Source organism: Sorex araneus, chromosome 4 (assembly GCF_027595985.1).
Source record: "Sorex araneus isolate mSorAra2 chromosome 4, mSorAra2.pri, whole genome shotgun sequence".
Taxonomy (NCBI): Eukaryota; Metazoa; Chordata; class Mammalia; order Eulipotyphla; family Soricidae; genus Sorex; species Sorex araneus.
Window position 1 is genome coordinate 53,468,136 of NC_073305.1, and position 17,048 is coordinate 53,485,183.

Consider the following 17,048-nt stretch of genomic DNA (forward strand, 5'->3'; position numbering starts at 1 on the left):
AATAACATTTATGAATCTATATCAATTTAATATATATTTTCTTTACTGTTCCTTTTCAGTAATAAACTAAAGAAGTTCATAAAACTTACTATCACAAATTCAACATATTTAGAATTTTGGATATTTTGCTCTATATCTTAATGCTCCAATTTTCAAAATTTTCTTTAGGATATATTTTTGCATATTCTAGCATATCAAGCTCTGTATTTATTTAAGAGTCATTCTGAGGAAACCCTAATTTTAGTTGATTGAAACTGGAGAAGTAGTACCACAGGTAAGTCATTTGACAGGTGTGCTGCCAACCTGAGTTTGGCAGACACATATGGCCTGTTGAGCAACATCAAGAGTGATACCTGAGCACAGAGCCAGAAGTAGCCCTGAGTACGCTGGGTATAGCTCCCAAAAAAACAAAAAATAAATTAATTTTTTTCTTTTTGGGTCACACGTAGTGATGCACAGGGGTCACTCCTGACTCTGCACTCAGGAATTATCCCTAGTGGTGCTCAGGGTACCGTATGGGATGCTGGGAATCGAACCTGGGTTGGCCGCATGCAAGGCAAACGCCCTACCCGCTGTGCTATCTTTCCAGTCCCCCCAAAATAATCTAAATTTGTTGAACTTTGGTTTCATATTTTCCTATATGAAAAGGAAACAACCTAAGGCCAGAGTACACCAGATAGGAAGAAGTTTGCAAGCAGCCAACTTGGGTTCAAGCCCTGGCATCTCCCATATGCCAGGTAGTGCCCCAAGCATACCAGGAGTGATTCCTGAATGCAGAAGCAGGAGTAACCCCTGAGCACACAGGGTATGGCCCCAAAACAAAAACAAAAACAAAAAAAGAGGGGAAAGAAAACAATCTAACAAATGGGAAACAATCTAAAAAAGAGTGAACTTACTATACTTGTGTCTCTAAAATTAATATCTTTGACATTTTGAACCAGGCCATAACACAGCAGAAAGGCTGAACCAATTGGTATTCAGGAAAATCTTCTACAACTGGCTAAACAGCTGCTGCTATTCTCATACTTCTGAGCGCTCCTTAACCTTCCTCTCTAGGTTGGCCTATTCTTTCCTAAAGATCCTGAGGCTTTCTGCCATCAAATTACAAAAGGGCTAACACTGGCAAATTAGGATGTCTCTTAGACACAGTTTTAGTGCCAAAACTGGCAACTAAGAATCTTACCTGTTGTACTATTTCTATGGTCTCTTTTTATTAAAAAATTCATAAAAGGATTTCTTAAACAACAGATATTTTGGGGGTCCAAACAATAATACAGCAGATTCAATACCTGGTACAACATATGGTCCCCTGAGCACTACCAGAAGATCGCTGAGTGCAGAAACAGAGTAAGCCCTGAGCACTGCTGGGTGTGGCCAAAAAACAAAATTGAAAGAAGAAAATATATTTAATTTAAACGTAAAACTATAAACTTTTTATAAACTATTTTTGAGGGAAATAGACCAGGCAGTGCTCAGGAATCAGTGCTCCAGGTATGGCATTAAAGTCTACTCCTGGCAGCAGTTGAGAGACCATATGCAATGCCAGAGATCAAACATGGACCTTTTTTTTTTTTTTTTTTTTTGCTTTTCAGGTCATACCTAACGATGCACAGGGGTTACTCCTGGCTCTACACTCAGGAATTACTCCTGGCGGTACTGGGCGACCATATGGGATGCTAGGAATCGAACCCGGGTCAGCCGAATGCAAAGCAAATGTCCTACCTGCTGTGCTATCACTCCAGTCCCAAACATGGACTTCTTTTATGCAATGCCACTTGATCTATTCTCACTACCCTACTTCCTCTAACGTATTCTAAAAGCAAATCTATTTGCATTTCCCTGATGATTAGTGATATTGTATCTTACAGTAATTCCATAAATTTTAAAATACAAAAAAATCTTAAATTTATTTTGCTTTTTTATTTAAGATTTTTTGTTTTATTTATTTCATTTTTATTTATTTTATTTTATTTACATAAAGAAAATAAAAATAAATAAAACAAAAATCTTAAATAAAAAAGCAAAAAAACAATAAAATTCTAAAAAATTTTAAAATATATTAAATAAATCAAATAAAAGCTAATTTATTGTAGAGAGAGAAATAAAGAAATTGTGTGCAATAGAGGAAGGGGATAGGGTGGAATAGGGATGATGGGAGGGATATTGGGGACAAAGGTGGTGGAAAATGTACACTGGTGGAGGGATAGGTGTTCAATCATTGTATGACTGAAACTCAATCATGAAAGCTTTGCAACTATATCTAACAGCGATTCCGTTTTTAAAAAGCTAATTTATCTATCACTTCACTGTCATAAATAAATTTGTCTATACTGTTCACAAGTTAGAGAAGAAAAAATAAAAAGGAGGGATTAAATTGATAATCACAGCAATCAAAAATATCCAGGAGTAACCAATGAGCACTACCATGTGTGCACCCCCCAGAAAAAAAATGCTGTGTTCTATAACTTACAATAGCAAGCATTAAATTTTGAATTAAATTCATTTTTGTTATGTTACTAGAGATTGAATCCAGGAACTCATACATACAAAGAAAGTGCCCTCCTACTGAGGCTTCATCCTTGTTCATAACAAGAATTTTATAGCATACCTCATACATGAAGTCATAGACCAGGCCTTTTTCCTCAAAAGGGCATTCCCATTTACCCACAGAGGCAGGCAATGGATAGTTTTCCAGTTTTCCTTGTATGGCTGTTCGTATGAACGAATCAAAAATAACACGCCCGTCAGTGTCACAACTTCCTCCAATGGACCAAATTACAGCAAATATAAAGGAAGCCTGTTTGTTAAAAAAATAATACTAATAATTACCCAAAATAATTTTTACTAGTTAATTAAAATTTAACATAAGTATGTCTGGTTAATTTTGAAATTATATAGAATATAAAATGGAGGACAGTGAAATCACATATTTCTCTACCCAAATAGATCTAAATCAAAAATCAAAATAGCAGAAGACTTTTCAAAAATAACATACACACAATAAATCCACTGAAGCATTGTTTGTGATAGCAAAAGATTAGAAGAGACCCAAATAACTGTAGGGGTCAGCCTAATTGTATTACATTACATACACAGCAATACATGCAGCTATTTAAAAAATTCTACTAATATGCAATGATCTTTAATATATTGGGAGAAAGATTCAAATTAGTAGGCCATATATTTATGGAAATATTGGTCAGAAATATTTCAGTGCTAATGACATTTGCCATAACCATGCCACCGAACTCCAAACCAGGCTCTTTCACTTGGGGTGATCCGGAGTGGGGAGGACGAGACCCCTTCCCACCCCAAGGAACCTAGCTCCAGCAGCTGAAAACCTCCAGAACTCAACCGCCACCATGTTCATGGCCGCTCTCCACATGCTCGGGTTGAGCCTCACCCACGCATGAATGTATTCCTAGACAGCGCAACACTTCATACCCTATACCCTACCCATACTCCAAGAGTACCTCACCACATTTGATGGGATTCAAAGTAGAGGTAAGCAATCTTAGAGGAATTTTTTTACATACACACACACACACACACACATATATATACATACATATATATATATATCACTGTATCACTGTCATCCCAATGCTTATTGATTTGCTCAAGTGGGCATCAGTCACTGTCACTGTCACTGTCATCCCATTGCTCATCGATTTGTTCGAGCGGGCACCAGTAACGTCTCTCATTGAGAGGCTTATTGTTACTGTTTTTGGCATATCCAATATGCACGGGTAGCTTGCCAGGCTCTGCCACGCGGGCTCGATACTCTCGGTAGCTTGCCAGGCTCTCTGAGAGGGGCAGAGTAATCGAACCCGGGTCAGCCGCGTGCAAGGCAAATGCCCTACCTGCTGTGCTGTCACTTCAGCCTAATTCAAAAATAATTCGTGAATGAATTATTTTTGAAAAGTGTGCATATATATGCACACTTTAATAACATGTTAGTGAGTTAGTGATCTCTTATAGAAGGGTTTAATGGCTCCTGGGTGAAATACAACAATCTTCACATTCTTTCCTCTAAAAAAACTTTTTTTGTAGCATTTTCAGTGTTTTTTCATAATAAACAAAACAAAATATATATATATATATATTTTTTTTTGCTTTGGGGCAGGGATTGAGGTTCGGCATGAAAACATCTGAAATATGGTGGTGGAAAGCTGTAATGGTGGTGTGATTGGTGTTTGAATATTAAATGTAAACAAATATTGTGAACTATTTTATAAAATAAAAAAAGAAATATTTCAGTGCTTTATCTATACTCTCAACTGTGTTTTATTTATTTATATTTCTGCAGGGAGAAGGTGCATCAAGCAGTGATTAAGGACTATTTCTAGCTCAGTGCCCGGATCACCCCTGGCAGCCCTAGGGTTGAAGGGATCCTGCATACAACTGCATACTACAGCCTCGTGAACTATCTCCTCAGTGATCACTCAGTGGACTATCGTTTATTTGTTTGAATACGCATGCAATAATTTTTATTGTATTTTTTTTACTTTTCCTGTTTCTTTTTAAATTATTCTTGTAATTTAGGTATCATGTTTACAATGGTACTTTTAGTTTTGCTACTTCTAGTCTCCCTCCCTCCCATCCCTTCAGTGCTGTGCTCCCTGCATGATTGTTTTCCGGCCTTTGTATCTGAGTCTGTTTGTCATGGGAGCTCAGGAGTGTTTCTTGTTAGCAGCAGAAAGTTGTGTTTTGTTTTCTGATCTATCCGATCACAATGTCTTTTGATAGGAGAGTTCAGCTCATCAGCATTTAGAGAAATTACTGACTGAATGAATATGTTGAAAATGAATTTTCTATGAAGATTTTAGTTGGTTTTGCCATTTGACCTTTGCTTTAGATGCAACAAATGCCCTCAGTTATAGATTTTTCTAAGAATGTTATCACTTCTTCAAATCTAAGTGATAATTTTTAGTGTACAGATTCTTGTTTTTTGTTTTTGTGTTTTGCTTTTTGGGGGGTCACACCCAGCAATGCTCAGGGGTTACTCCTGGCTTTGCACTCAGGAATTACTCCTGGCGGTGCTTGGGGGACCATATGGGATGCCGGGGATCGAACCCGGGTCGGCCGCGTGCAAGGCAAATGCCCTACCCGCTGTGCTATCGCTCCAGCCCCTAGTGTACAGATTCTTGGTTAGAGGTTCTCTTCATTCATTACTTTGAATATATCATTCCATTCTCTCTTTTTTTTTAATTTTATTGAATCACCATGTGGAGGGTTACATAGTTCTCAGGATTATGTCAGTTATACAATACTCAAACACCCTTCCCTTCACCAATGCCCATATTCCATCACCAACCACCCCATTATACCTCCCGCCCCCTCCCACCCCCCAATCCCCGCCCTTGCAAGTGATAAGTTTCACTTCGTTTATGCTTTATCTTGGTTACAGTCCATGTTTCAACACATAACTCACTATTGTTGCTAGGGTTTCCCCCCAAAAAAGAGAAGACAGTCCTACTGTCAAGGAAGCATTTGATGGCTCTCCATTGCTGAGAATGTAAAGATATTAAGTCCTGCTGTTTGTTACATAACTTTTCTATTTTTTTCCCCCCTCGTCCCGCGCCACCGAGATCACGCCTGTTTAGTAATCACCACGCTGCCTGACAAAGGGAAAACAAACCAAAAAAGATGGTTATTAAAAGGCACATGAAAAAGTGCTCTACATCACTAATCGTCAGAGATGCAGATCAAAACAACCATGAGATACCACCTCACACCACAGAGACTAGCACACATCCAAAAGAACAAAAGCAACCGCTGTTGGAGAGGATGTGGGGAGAAAGGGACCCTTCTACACTGCTGGTGGGAATGCCGGCTAGTTCAGCCCTTTTGGAAAACAGTATGGACGATTCTCAAAAAACTAGAGGTTGAGCTCCCATTTGACCCAGCAATACCACTGCTGGGAATATATCCCAGAAAAGCCAAAAAGTATAGCCGAAGTGACATATGCACTTATATGTTCACCGCAGCACTGTTTACAATAGCCAGAATCTGGAAAAAACCAGAGTGCCCTAGAACAGATGACTGGTTGAAGAAACTCTGTTACATCTATACAATGGAATACTATGCAGCTGTCAGAAAAAATGAGGTCATGACATTTGCATATAAGTGCATCAACATGGAAAGTATCATGCTAAGTGAAATGAGTCAGAAAGAGAGAGACAGACATAGAAAGATTGCACTCATCTGTGGAATATAGAATAATAGACTATAAGACTAACGTCCAAGAATAGTAGAAATAAGTACCAGGAGATTGTCTCCATGGCTTGGAGGCTGGTCTCTCATTCTGGGTAACTCAGGGAAGGGACCACCAAGTAAAATGTGGTTGGAGGTCATATGGGGGAAGGGTGATGCGGGCCAAATACAGACTAGAGACTGAACACAATGGCCACTCAACACCTTTATTGCAAACCACAACACCTAATCAGAAAGAGAGAACAAAAGGGAATTCCCTGCCATAATGGCAGGGTGGGGTGGGGGGAGACGGGACTGGGGAGTGGGGGAGGGATGTTGGGTTTACTGGTGGTGGAGAATGGGCACTGGTGAAGGGATGGGCTATCGAACTTTGTATGGGGGAAACATGAGCACAAAGATGTATGGATCTGTAACTGTACCCTAACGATGACTCTCTAATTAAAAATAAACTAATAAAAAAAAAAAGATGGTTATTTCCCATCATCAGCCGCTGTGGGGCTCTGGCTTAGTTGATAGTCTGGTAGAATGTCTGCAAGCAGTTTCTGGAACTAAAAGTAATACGCTGGTATCCGTCCCGGCTCGAGATTACACCAGCGTCCCGCTGTTCCAAGTACATAATAATTTATTCCCTTGTATCCCATTCCCATGCCACCAGGTCCGTGTCAGCTTAATGGACATTATACTATGGTTAACGCCACGCCACATTTCTTCCCGAGAAAGGATATTTCTTCTCAGCCAGCGTGGGGATATGGCTTAGTTCAGTCTATAGAGATGGCTACCACTTTGGTAGCCTTCAATATTTCAGCACAAGATTTACTATTCTTGTTAGGATTTCCCACCAAAGTCCGACCCGTTAAAAAGGAACCATTTCATATTGGTGATGATTAAATGACAATAGGTTGCGCAGCCATGGCAGCGGCCTCGCGGCTTTGAATTTCTGTATAAAGTCCAGGGAAAGTACAGCCAGAAATTACACATTGCTACAAACTTTAACCCTATTATGGTCCCCCCAAAGTCCAACCCATTACAAAGGAACCATTTCATATTGCTGATGATTAGATGACATTAGGCTGCCGAGGCCGCGCGGTTTTGGGTTTCTATATAAAGTCCAGGGAAAATTCTGCCTAAAATTCTATCACTACAATCTTTTACCCTTCAACAAAAAACTCAGTACTATTGTTTGGAGTTTCCCCCCACGGTAAGCCCTGCCAAAAAGGAACATTTACACGTTGCTGACAATCAAGAGATATTAGGTTTTGGATTTCTATATGAAGTCCAGGGAAAATTCTTTTGGTAATTGCATCACTCGCTGGCAGCGCCTGGGCCAGAAGCTCCGAGCACACAGTTTGGAGGCATTTTGGGGGCGCTGCTCGTGTCCAAAATGGTTCAGTTGCCTCCAGGGTCGATCTTGCTCGGGGCCGGAAAGGAGCATCCCCACATGGCTCTGCGCTTAAATGTCGGCCGGCAAGGGGCAGATCCGGAAGTCCCGCCCCATCGGCTTTCCCGGGCTTCCTGCATAGTCTAAAAACCGGCTATTGCCTTGCTGCGTTCAAAAAGAAAGAGTTGAGAGAGAAAAGACCATACCCCGCTGGCAGCGCCTGGGCCAGAAGCTCCGCGCACACAGTTTGGAGGCATTTTGGGGGTGCCGCTCGTGTCCAAAGTGGTTCAGTTGCCTCCGGGGTCGATCTCGCGCGGGGCCGGAAAAAAAGCTCCATTCTCTTCTTATACTATCAGTTGAAAATCTGATCTAAGTCCTCATTAGCTCCTTTGTCTGAGTCCTTATTTTTTGTCATTTTGATTACAGTGTATCTTGATGTTTACTATTTGGGTTTATTTTGGCTTAACATCTTTTGGATCTTCTTGATCAGTACCCATGTCTCCCTCTTCAGAGTCAGGGAGTTTCTCAATTATTCATCTTTCAGTCATTTCCCCTTTTCTTTCTTCTTCTGAGGCTGTTCCTCCAGATCTCTTAAATTCTATTTATATTTTTCTCAATCACTTCAGTTACCTCTTCTTCCCTGATGGTGTCCTGTACTGTGTCTTCTAGGCAACTGACTAGATTTTTGGCTTTTTCCGTTCTGCTGCTGAGTTCTGTTACTGTATTCATTTTTTTTTTTTTTTGCTTTTTGGGTCACACCCGGCGATGCACAGGGGTTACTCCTGGCTCTGTACTCAGGAATTAACCCCTGGCGGTGCTCAGGGGACCATATGGGGTGCTGGGAATCGAACCTGGGTTGGCCACATGCAAGGCAAACGCCCTACCTGCTGTGCTATTGCTCCAGCCCGTTACTGTATTCTTTAGTACCCTCATTTCTGCTTGAATGAGTTCTTCCATTTTTTTCCATCAAACTCTCTTCAAACATATAATCAGCTTCAGATCACTTAACAATGAGAAGACTGTTATAAACCTGTGTATACATATGCTCTTCTCCGTAGTTCTGAGCAACCTGTGAACCACCAGCTGTATCTGTCCTTGAATGTGCTCCCAGATCCCTTCTCAGTTCCAGGTGACCTGTTAACCCCCCAGCTTTCCGTTTGCCACAAGACACCTGCACTCAAATGCCTGTTTTCCTGTTTTTTTCCTCTCAGTGTAGCCTGGTGGGCTAAAATGTGATCTGCTTCTCTCCAGTGAACCTGTGTTTTGTGGAAACCTCAAAGCACCTGGTTCAAACTACAGTATGACCCACAACTCCACCCTCAGAAATAGATGAGAGGGATGCAATTGTTGATTCTATACCAGCTTTTCTGCCCTCCAGCTATCATGGCATGCATGTAAGAGATATATTTCATTCTATGATTTAAAGTAATTAATTATAAAACTAACCATAGTCCAAATACGAATGTGCTTGCTTTGAGGCTCATTTTGTACAACGGTACAAAGTATTACTTCAAGGAGGCGTGTGAGAGATACGACCACATTGCTATCACTTGTAGGAATTAACTCCTAAAAAGTAAACCAATAAGAATTTTTAATCTTAGTTGGAAATGAAAAATATAAATATTTACTTTAAAAAACTGACAATACATTTTCATAAGATCTTTATAACACTAAAACTTATTTAATTTAAAGGATAGTCCTGATAAAAATATCTTAAATATTTTACATATTTAATATGTAGTTATATTATATAACATATATAATTATATGACAGATAATTATATATACAATTATACATAACAAATTCTTAGAAACTAGAGTAGTTAGTATACAATAATAAAGTTCTAGGGATGAAAGAGCTTCAAATCATTTGTTAATACATTCATTTAGTCAGTGAAAATTTATGAGACATTATACTATATACCAACTGTAAGATATAGAAATAAAATGAAAATCTCTAAAATTCAAGTGTTATTAAAATTTAATGGGAAGGATACGACATAGTAATAACATGATAGAGGAAGTCACAAAGTGGTTCACAGGTAACAAGAGTAACTGGGATAAATGATTTGTCTAGACACAGGGAGAACAAATTTTGATAATTCAAAAAGTCTTCCCAGAAAAAGCTGAGATGGAGTTGGAATGAAAATGTTAGCTTAGCTAGATGAATATTGTCACTGTCATTGTCATCCCGTTGTTCATTGATTGCTCCAGCGGGCACCAGTAACGTCTCCATTGTGAGACTTGTTACTATTTTTGGCATATTGAATATGCTAGATGAATATGGGAATAATAATAATTGAAAGCAGGGGTAAACTACCCAGACATAGAAATGAAGATATGAGCAGACACATTTAGTAAGTGGATTCTATACTTTGCAAAATTAGTGGGAATAAGGTATAGCAAGAAATGAGGACTGAGAAGCAGACAGGGTTTTCCCTGAAATGCTTTATAGATTGTTAAGCATTTTTTTGCTAAGAGTAAGAAGATTCTAATGGAGAATTGGTGAAAAGGGACTGAAGGGTCGGGAAGGGTTTCTACTGCTGAGCTACAGTATCCTTGGCTTTCCAATAGAAGATTTTAAATTGGGGATTAAGTGTTTGTTTTCAAATTACAGTCGGGTAGCAGGGTATAGGCTGCACCAGAGAAACTGTATTGATTCAGATAAGAAATTATAAATGTCAGAACTGAGATTACAAAGACAGAAACTAGGGAGTGGACCAAAAAAAGGAAGTAGAAGAGAAAATATCAAAGTTATCAAAAAGGAAAAAAATTAAAGATCTTTTGGGAAATATAAAAATAAATTATAAAAAAATGCATATCAGACAATAGCCTACTGTTCATTATTTGCAATATCTAAGGTTGACAGATTAAATTTTAGGAAAGATTAAAATGACCTTTTCTGTGTATAATTTTCTCTATGAAAATATTATACATAACTCCTTAAAGTGAAAATTATCTGCTACACAGGCAGGGAAAGAGTGGGAGGGAGGTGTTTCTTAGTGGTGGAACATGTACACTGGTGAAGGAATGAGTGTTTGATCATAATATGACTGAGACTTGATCCTGAAAGCCCTGTAACTGTTCTCAAGGTGATTCAATAAAAATAAAGAGAGAGAAAAAAAGAAAATATTATACAGAACTCTTGAGCACTGATACAGAAGTAGCCCCTGAGCACCATGAAAACTTCCTCCAACATGAAAAGAAGCTAAATAGGTATTTTCCCCAAAAAATAGATATACAAATGGCTAAGAAGTCACTGTCACTGTCACTGTCATCCCGTTGCTCATCGATTTGCTCAAGAGGGCACTAGCATTATCTCCATTGTCAGACTTGTTGTTACTGGTTTTGTCATATCGAATAAACCACGGGTAGCTTGCCAGGCTCTGCCTTGCGGGCTAGATACTCTCAGTAGCTTGCCAGGCTCTCCGAGAGGGGTGGAGGAATCAAACCCGGGTCGGCTGTGTGCAAGGCAAGCTCCCTACCCGCTATGCTATCGCTCCAGCCCGGCTAAGAAATATATGAAAAAAACTGATCATCAGGGAAATATAAACAGCCCACAATGAGACTGTTCCCTTACAGTCTTTTAGGATGGCCATTATCAAAAAGATTTTTTAAAAAACATTGATAAGGATGCTGGGCAAATAAAATACTTGTACAATAAAAATGAGAATAAATATTGGTAAAGACATTATATAAAACAGTATAAAAGATTCTCAAAATAACTAAAACTAGAACTACACATGTTCCAGCAATCCTTCCCTGGGAAAAAATAAACACCTCAAAGAAATATCTGTGCTTTTATGTTTATTACAGTATTATTCACAATAGCTAAAATATGAAAACTGAAGGTTTTGATTAGTAGATGCATGGCTAAAGAAATTTGGTGTATATTTAAACAAGGAAATCTTATTCTGCCTTTTCAGAATAGGTTCAAGTTATAGATTAGATCTCTAGAATTATTCATTCTAGATCTGGAAACATGTGCAGGCACACGTGTGAAGGAAGTGAAATCATGGAATGGGAGCATCTCATGAAGTAATGAGATTTAAAAAAAAAAGACAAAGTCAACCCCTCAACATGTGAGCCAAAAATTAAAAAAGAATAAAATGAATAGAAGTGTACAAATGAAGAATTACTGTTTGGATGTGAATTACAATGGGAGAATAAAGAGGGAACAAAAAAATACTACAACTCTAAAAGAAGGAGAGAGAATACTCATTAGTAAATGAAACAAAAACCTAGAATACTAGTATACAGATATTTAAAAAACAGAAAAATATAATAATTGGTTTTGAAACTGACATAATACTAATGTTAATTGCTTTTCCTGAACATTAATTTTTCTGAACCTATCCTAAGTCAGTGTATTTATATGTAATACACCAATATATGAATACTAAAATGCATATTACATTTTAGAAACCTAAAATAGTTTGTCATACTACATACAGCATAAGTGGAGTTTATGCTGTGTTGAACCTGTCAAGCTACCCGTGCCCAAAACAGTAACAACAACGGTCCTCATTCCTCTGATCCTTGAAGAGCCCCCAGTATGCCATTGGGCTAAACTAGCATGCGACAGGGATAAATGGAGATGTGACTGGCGCCTGCTTGAACAAATCCATGAACAACGGAATGACAGTGATACAGAACGTAACTTTGTTTTGTCTCACATCTCCCCATTTTCTGCACTCCTATCCCTTCAAAGTTCTGTTTTACTTAATTCTGCTTCTACATTCTCAGCTCTTAGAGATTCCATGCATAAGTGAGACTATGTAGTTTTTGTCATGTATCTGGCTTAAGTTGCCTAATGTTCTCATATATATTCATCTATGTTGCAAATGGTAGGGTCTTCTTTTTGAAAAGGCAGAATAAGATTTAACTATAGACTATAGTTAATAATACTGACATAATACTGTACTAGTATCAAAATTTGCTAAAAAGTAGATTTCAGGTGCTCTAACATACACATACAAAAATAAGGTAATTCTGTGAGGAAATGATATACTAATTCATTTGAGTGTTCTAACCAATTCGCTATTTACATGTAGAATAAATATTCGTGTTATATACTTAGAATGCACTAATTTTTATAGGAATCCGAATAGAAATAAAGGAATAAATACATGCACATATACCCACACATATGTAACACAGCTCAAATATACACACACTCAACTCATAAGACAAAGCTAAAGACAGTTATATACAAATATAATTAGGGGCATGTAAATAAGATCAATCCACAAAATTAATGTTATTATTCTTGTAATACAATAATATAATCTTGAAAATGTTATTATTGGGAGGAATTGGGTAAAATGTATATGGGTATTTATCTGTTCTTATAAGACATGTTTTATCAGTTATTATCATACAAAACACTTCAATTTTTTAAAAAGTAAATATCACACGTCTAAGGAGAAATTGATGTTAGGTATTTACCTACCAAGTCATGTTAGACTTAGTTAAATTGAATAAAACTTAAAGAAATCTGAGTGTACCAAAGAACTATAGTGTTACCTTTAATTTTTTCTTACGAATGGTTAGAGCAGGCACTATTAACCAATCAAAAAGATCTCTCAGAAGAGTTTGATGTTCTGGCTCCTGTAGAGGTTCTTCCAGTGAATTTAACCATGAAGATACAAGTGGTTCCCATCCTAACTGTGAGGGCTCTAAATAAATCATGCCACAGCGGCTTACTGTGGCTGGCTAGAGGGGAAAAAGGATATACATATTTTTTTAATGTACTTTTACACTACTAAAACTTTACACTGCCAGTTACTTTACATCATTTATAAGGCTTTTCATGATCAAGTTCCCATCTTACTCCATAACCTTATCTCTGCAGATTTAGTTCCTTGTAGATGTCATGACTCCAAGGATGCTGGAAATCGAACCCAGGTTGGCTGAGTGCAAGACAAACGCCCTACCCGCTGTACTATTGCTTCAGTCACTGACTCCAAGTCTCTACAAGTTATTTTGTCATGATCTGGGATGCTATCCTACCAATTTCCCTTGAGAAATCTTAGTCCTCAAACAAGATCCAACAATCAAGTGTGATCACCCTCCTCCCGCCATATTCTTAGAGTATTTATCTGTAGCTCTATTTTAGAATTATTTTATATTTCACATCCTCGCTAAATAAATACTGTGACTTTCTTTATTTTTATTTCTAGGTCCTAACTCATCTTACAAATAAATAAAAATATTTTCAAGTAGAATAATAAATGACAAATAAACTGTTTCATCAAACAGTGAACTTACTGAGGCCTGAGAAAGGTCCATTGCTTCAAAGATGAGGCTCATTTGAGGAGACATTTGAATGATTTCTCCACTCATAAGACAAAGCTAAAGACAATTATTTTTTACACGTTTATTCATTTAAATCTTAAAGTTCTCATATAAAATTTATTCTACTTGTAAAATAAAGTATAACTTACTATATAAAAAATCATGAATCACGATCACGAAATCCCGTTAATCACCGATTTCTCGGGCGGACTCAGTAACATCTCATTTTGTCCTTTCCCTGAGATCTTAGAAGTCTATCTTGACTCGGCCCTCCTAACATGTTGCACTGGGGGCTCTTCAGGGTCAGGGGAATGAGATCCACCTTGTTACTGGATTTTGCATATGAATACAACATGGGAAGCTTGCAAGGCTGTCCCATGTGGGCAGGAAAGTCTCAGAAGATTGCCAGTTTCTCCCAGAGGGAGAAGTAGGCTAAAGATATCGCTTCTGAGAGCTTGCTTTTAAGTCTCTCTCTGGATGTTGGCCATTGATGGGATTACACACACCTGGGTTCCTCTGCCAGTACCTTCATGCATGAGGCCTGTTCGAACGTGTGGAGAGGGGCCTCCAGCATGGCTGTAGCTAGGTTCTGGTGGTCTTCGGCCACCGGGAGCTCTGCTCAAGGTGGGGAGGGAAGCTGGAGCCCATCCCCTCCGAGGGGCACCGGGGAAGACAGCCAGGCGTGCAGGCGAGAGACTCTCTTATATCTTATACCTTATATCTAGAATCCCCAGATATAAGAAATAAGTATTAAAAATAAATGCATACATTTTTCATTGTAGGTCAATTATTTACTAGTTAAATAAAGATACAACATCTTTGAGTGTCAACCTCTCCATCTATATTAGGAATAATTTCTCTCTCGTAGAATAGGAGGACAAGGAGCTACATAACTTATTCCACAAATGGTAAAATCCTATGCAAATGTAAGTTTTTGTCACTAATTAAATGCTCTTTATTTGGCTGCACGGACCTGAGAAACTGTCCCCCAAGTCGGCTCTCTGCCGGCTTGGGCTTCTCTGCATCCTCTCCCACTTTGCCGCCGCGGCCAATCCAGACCAGCGCCGCCCCATCTCACGTGTCTTGAACAGGTGAGGACCTACCGGGAAACGCTTCCCTGCGCTGTGCAGACCTGCGAGAAACTGCGACCCCGCCAGGAAGATTCTGGGGGCGTGGCCTGTATCTCAGTGGGGGTGGTCTCAAAGTGGGCGTGGCCTTCTGTCGGAGCGGCAGCCACTAAAGCAGCCGCAGATATTATCTTCACAGATATTATCTCTGACCTTACCACAATAGGTATTGTCTATTTCTTTGAAAATCACTTTAATCATCTCAACCACCTATGCAAAATACCCATTAGCTTAGTCTAACTTTATACAACCTATCAGTGAATAAGGGAAGCTTACCACAAACAGAAAACCTCCTTCCCACAACAAGAGGGAACAGGAATAAAGAACCACAAAGCTCAGACTCTACACTTCCATATCAAGATGAAGGAGCAGTGAAAATCCCCTCCACCAAGAGAGGGAAATGAAAAGATTCCAGAAACATCATCAGGGGCTACTTACATCTACAACCTCTCAGATAAACAATTCAGAGAGGAAATCTGGAGGAGAGTCGACCTATTACAAGCAACCATGGAACAGACATCCAATAAGTTACGGGAGAAGATGAATGAAGCACTGCAACGGTCTACCAAGAAAATGCAGGAAGAAATGAGAGCAGAAATTTCAAACCTACGAACGGAAGTCACACAAATAAAGGAATTGGTAGATGAACTAAAAATCTCATTAGATGGCCTCAACAGTAGAATGACTACAGCCGAAGACAGAATCAGCGACCTAGAAGATGAGCTACAGAAAGCTTATAGACAACAACAAATCATGGCCAAAGACCTCAAAATGGCTATAGAATGAATCAGAGCCCTGGGGGATGACTTCAAGAGGAACAACATTAGAATCATTGGAGTACCAGAACCACAGGGAAGTAACCCCAATGAAAAAAACACAGTCAAAGACATCATTGCTAAGAAATTCCCAGAGCTGGAGAAGGCAGGCATCCAGATTCAAGGAGTCCAAAGAGTACCAGCAAAAAGAGACCCAAATAAAAAGACTCCAAGGCATATCATAGTCAGAATGACGGATGCTATGGATAGAGACACAATTCTGCAAGCAGCAAGGTCAAAGAAGGAAATCACATACAAAGGAGCACCCCTCAGATTTACAGCAGACCTGTCAGAGGAAACCCTCCGAGCCCGAAGACAATGGTGGGACATAGTGAAAAAACTCAATGAAATGAATGCCTCACCAAGAATACTTTATCCGGCTAAACTCTCACTCAAACTCTAAGGAAACATACACTACTTCTCGGACAAACAACAGCTCAGGAACTTCATAGACTCAAAACCAAACTTGAAAGAAGGTCTAAAGGGGCTACTGTGAGACAAGTAGGAGCCCCATAAGAACAACAAATCCCACAGAAAGATGACACAAATCCCCATCACAATAATCTCTCTCAATGTCAATGGCCTAAATGCACCTATCAAGAGACACAGAGTGGCAAAATGGATCCGGAAATTAAACCCAACATTCTGTTGCCTGCAAGAAACTCACCTGAACAAACAGAGTAAACATAGACTCAAAGTCAAAGGATGGAAAACAATCCTGCAAGCAAACAACCCCCTTAAAAAAGCTGGAGTGGCCATCCTAATATCAGACAACGTAGATTTCAGGTTGAAAAAGATTAAAAGGGACAGCGAAGGTTATTTTCTGTTTATCAAGGGATATGTACAACAGGAAGAAATCACACTTTTAAACATATATGCACCTAATGAGTGACCAGCTAAATATTTAAAACAACTCCTAACAGACTTCAAAGAGGACATCACTAACAGCACAATAGTAGTCGGAGACTTCAATACGGCCTTATCGCCTCTAGATAGATCGACAAGAACAAAACTCAAGGAAACACTAACTCTGAAAGAAGAAATTGAAGAGAGAGGCCTAATAGACCTATACAGGGCCTTACACCCCAAAAAGAAAGAATACACATTCTTTTCCAGTGCACACGGTCTATTTTCTAAGATAGACCATGTACTGGGCCCCAGAACATACCTCAATAGAATCGGAAAAATAGAAATTGTATCAACCATCTTTTCAGA

General features: G+C 38.9%; 1 protein-coding gene across 1 annotated transcript in view; it reads right to left on the reverse strand.

Annotated features, from left to right (window-relative positions):
- Nucleotides 1-17,048, reverse strand: part of DNAH12 (dynein axonemal heavy chain 12) — a 260,066-nt gene that overhangs the window by 131,022 nt on the left and 111,996 nt on the right. The window contains 4 exon segments of the mRNA XM_055135991.1: nt 2,609-2,797; nt 9,041-9,160; nt 13,121-13,309; nt 13,865-13,948. Of these exon segments, the coding sequence (XP_054991966.1) occupies nt 2,609-2,797; nt 9,041-9,160; nt 13,121-13,309; nt 13,865-13,948 (582 nt within the window).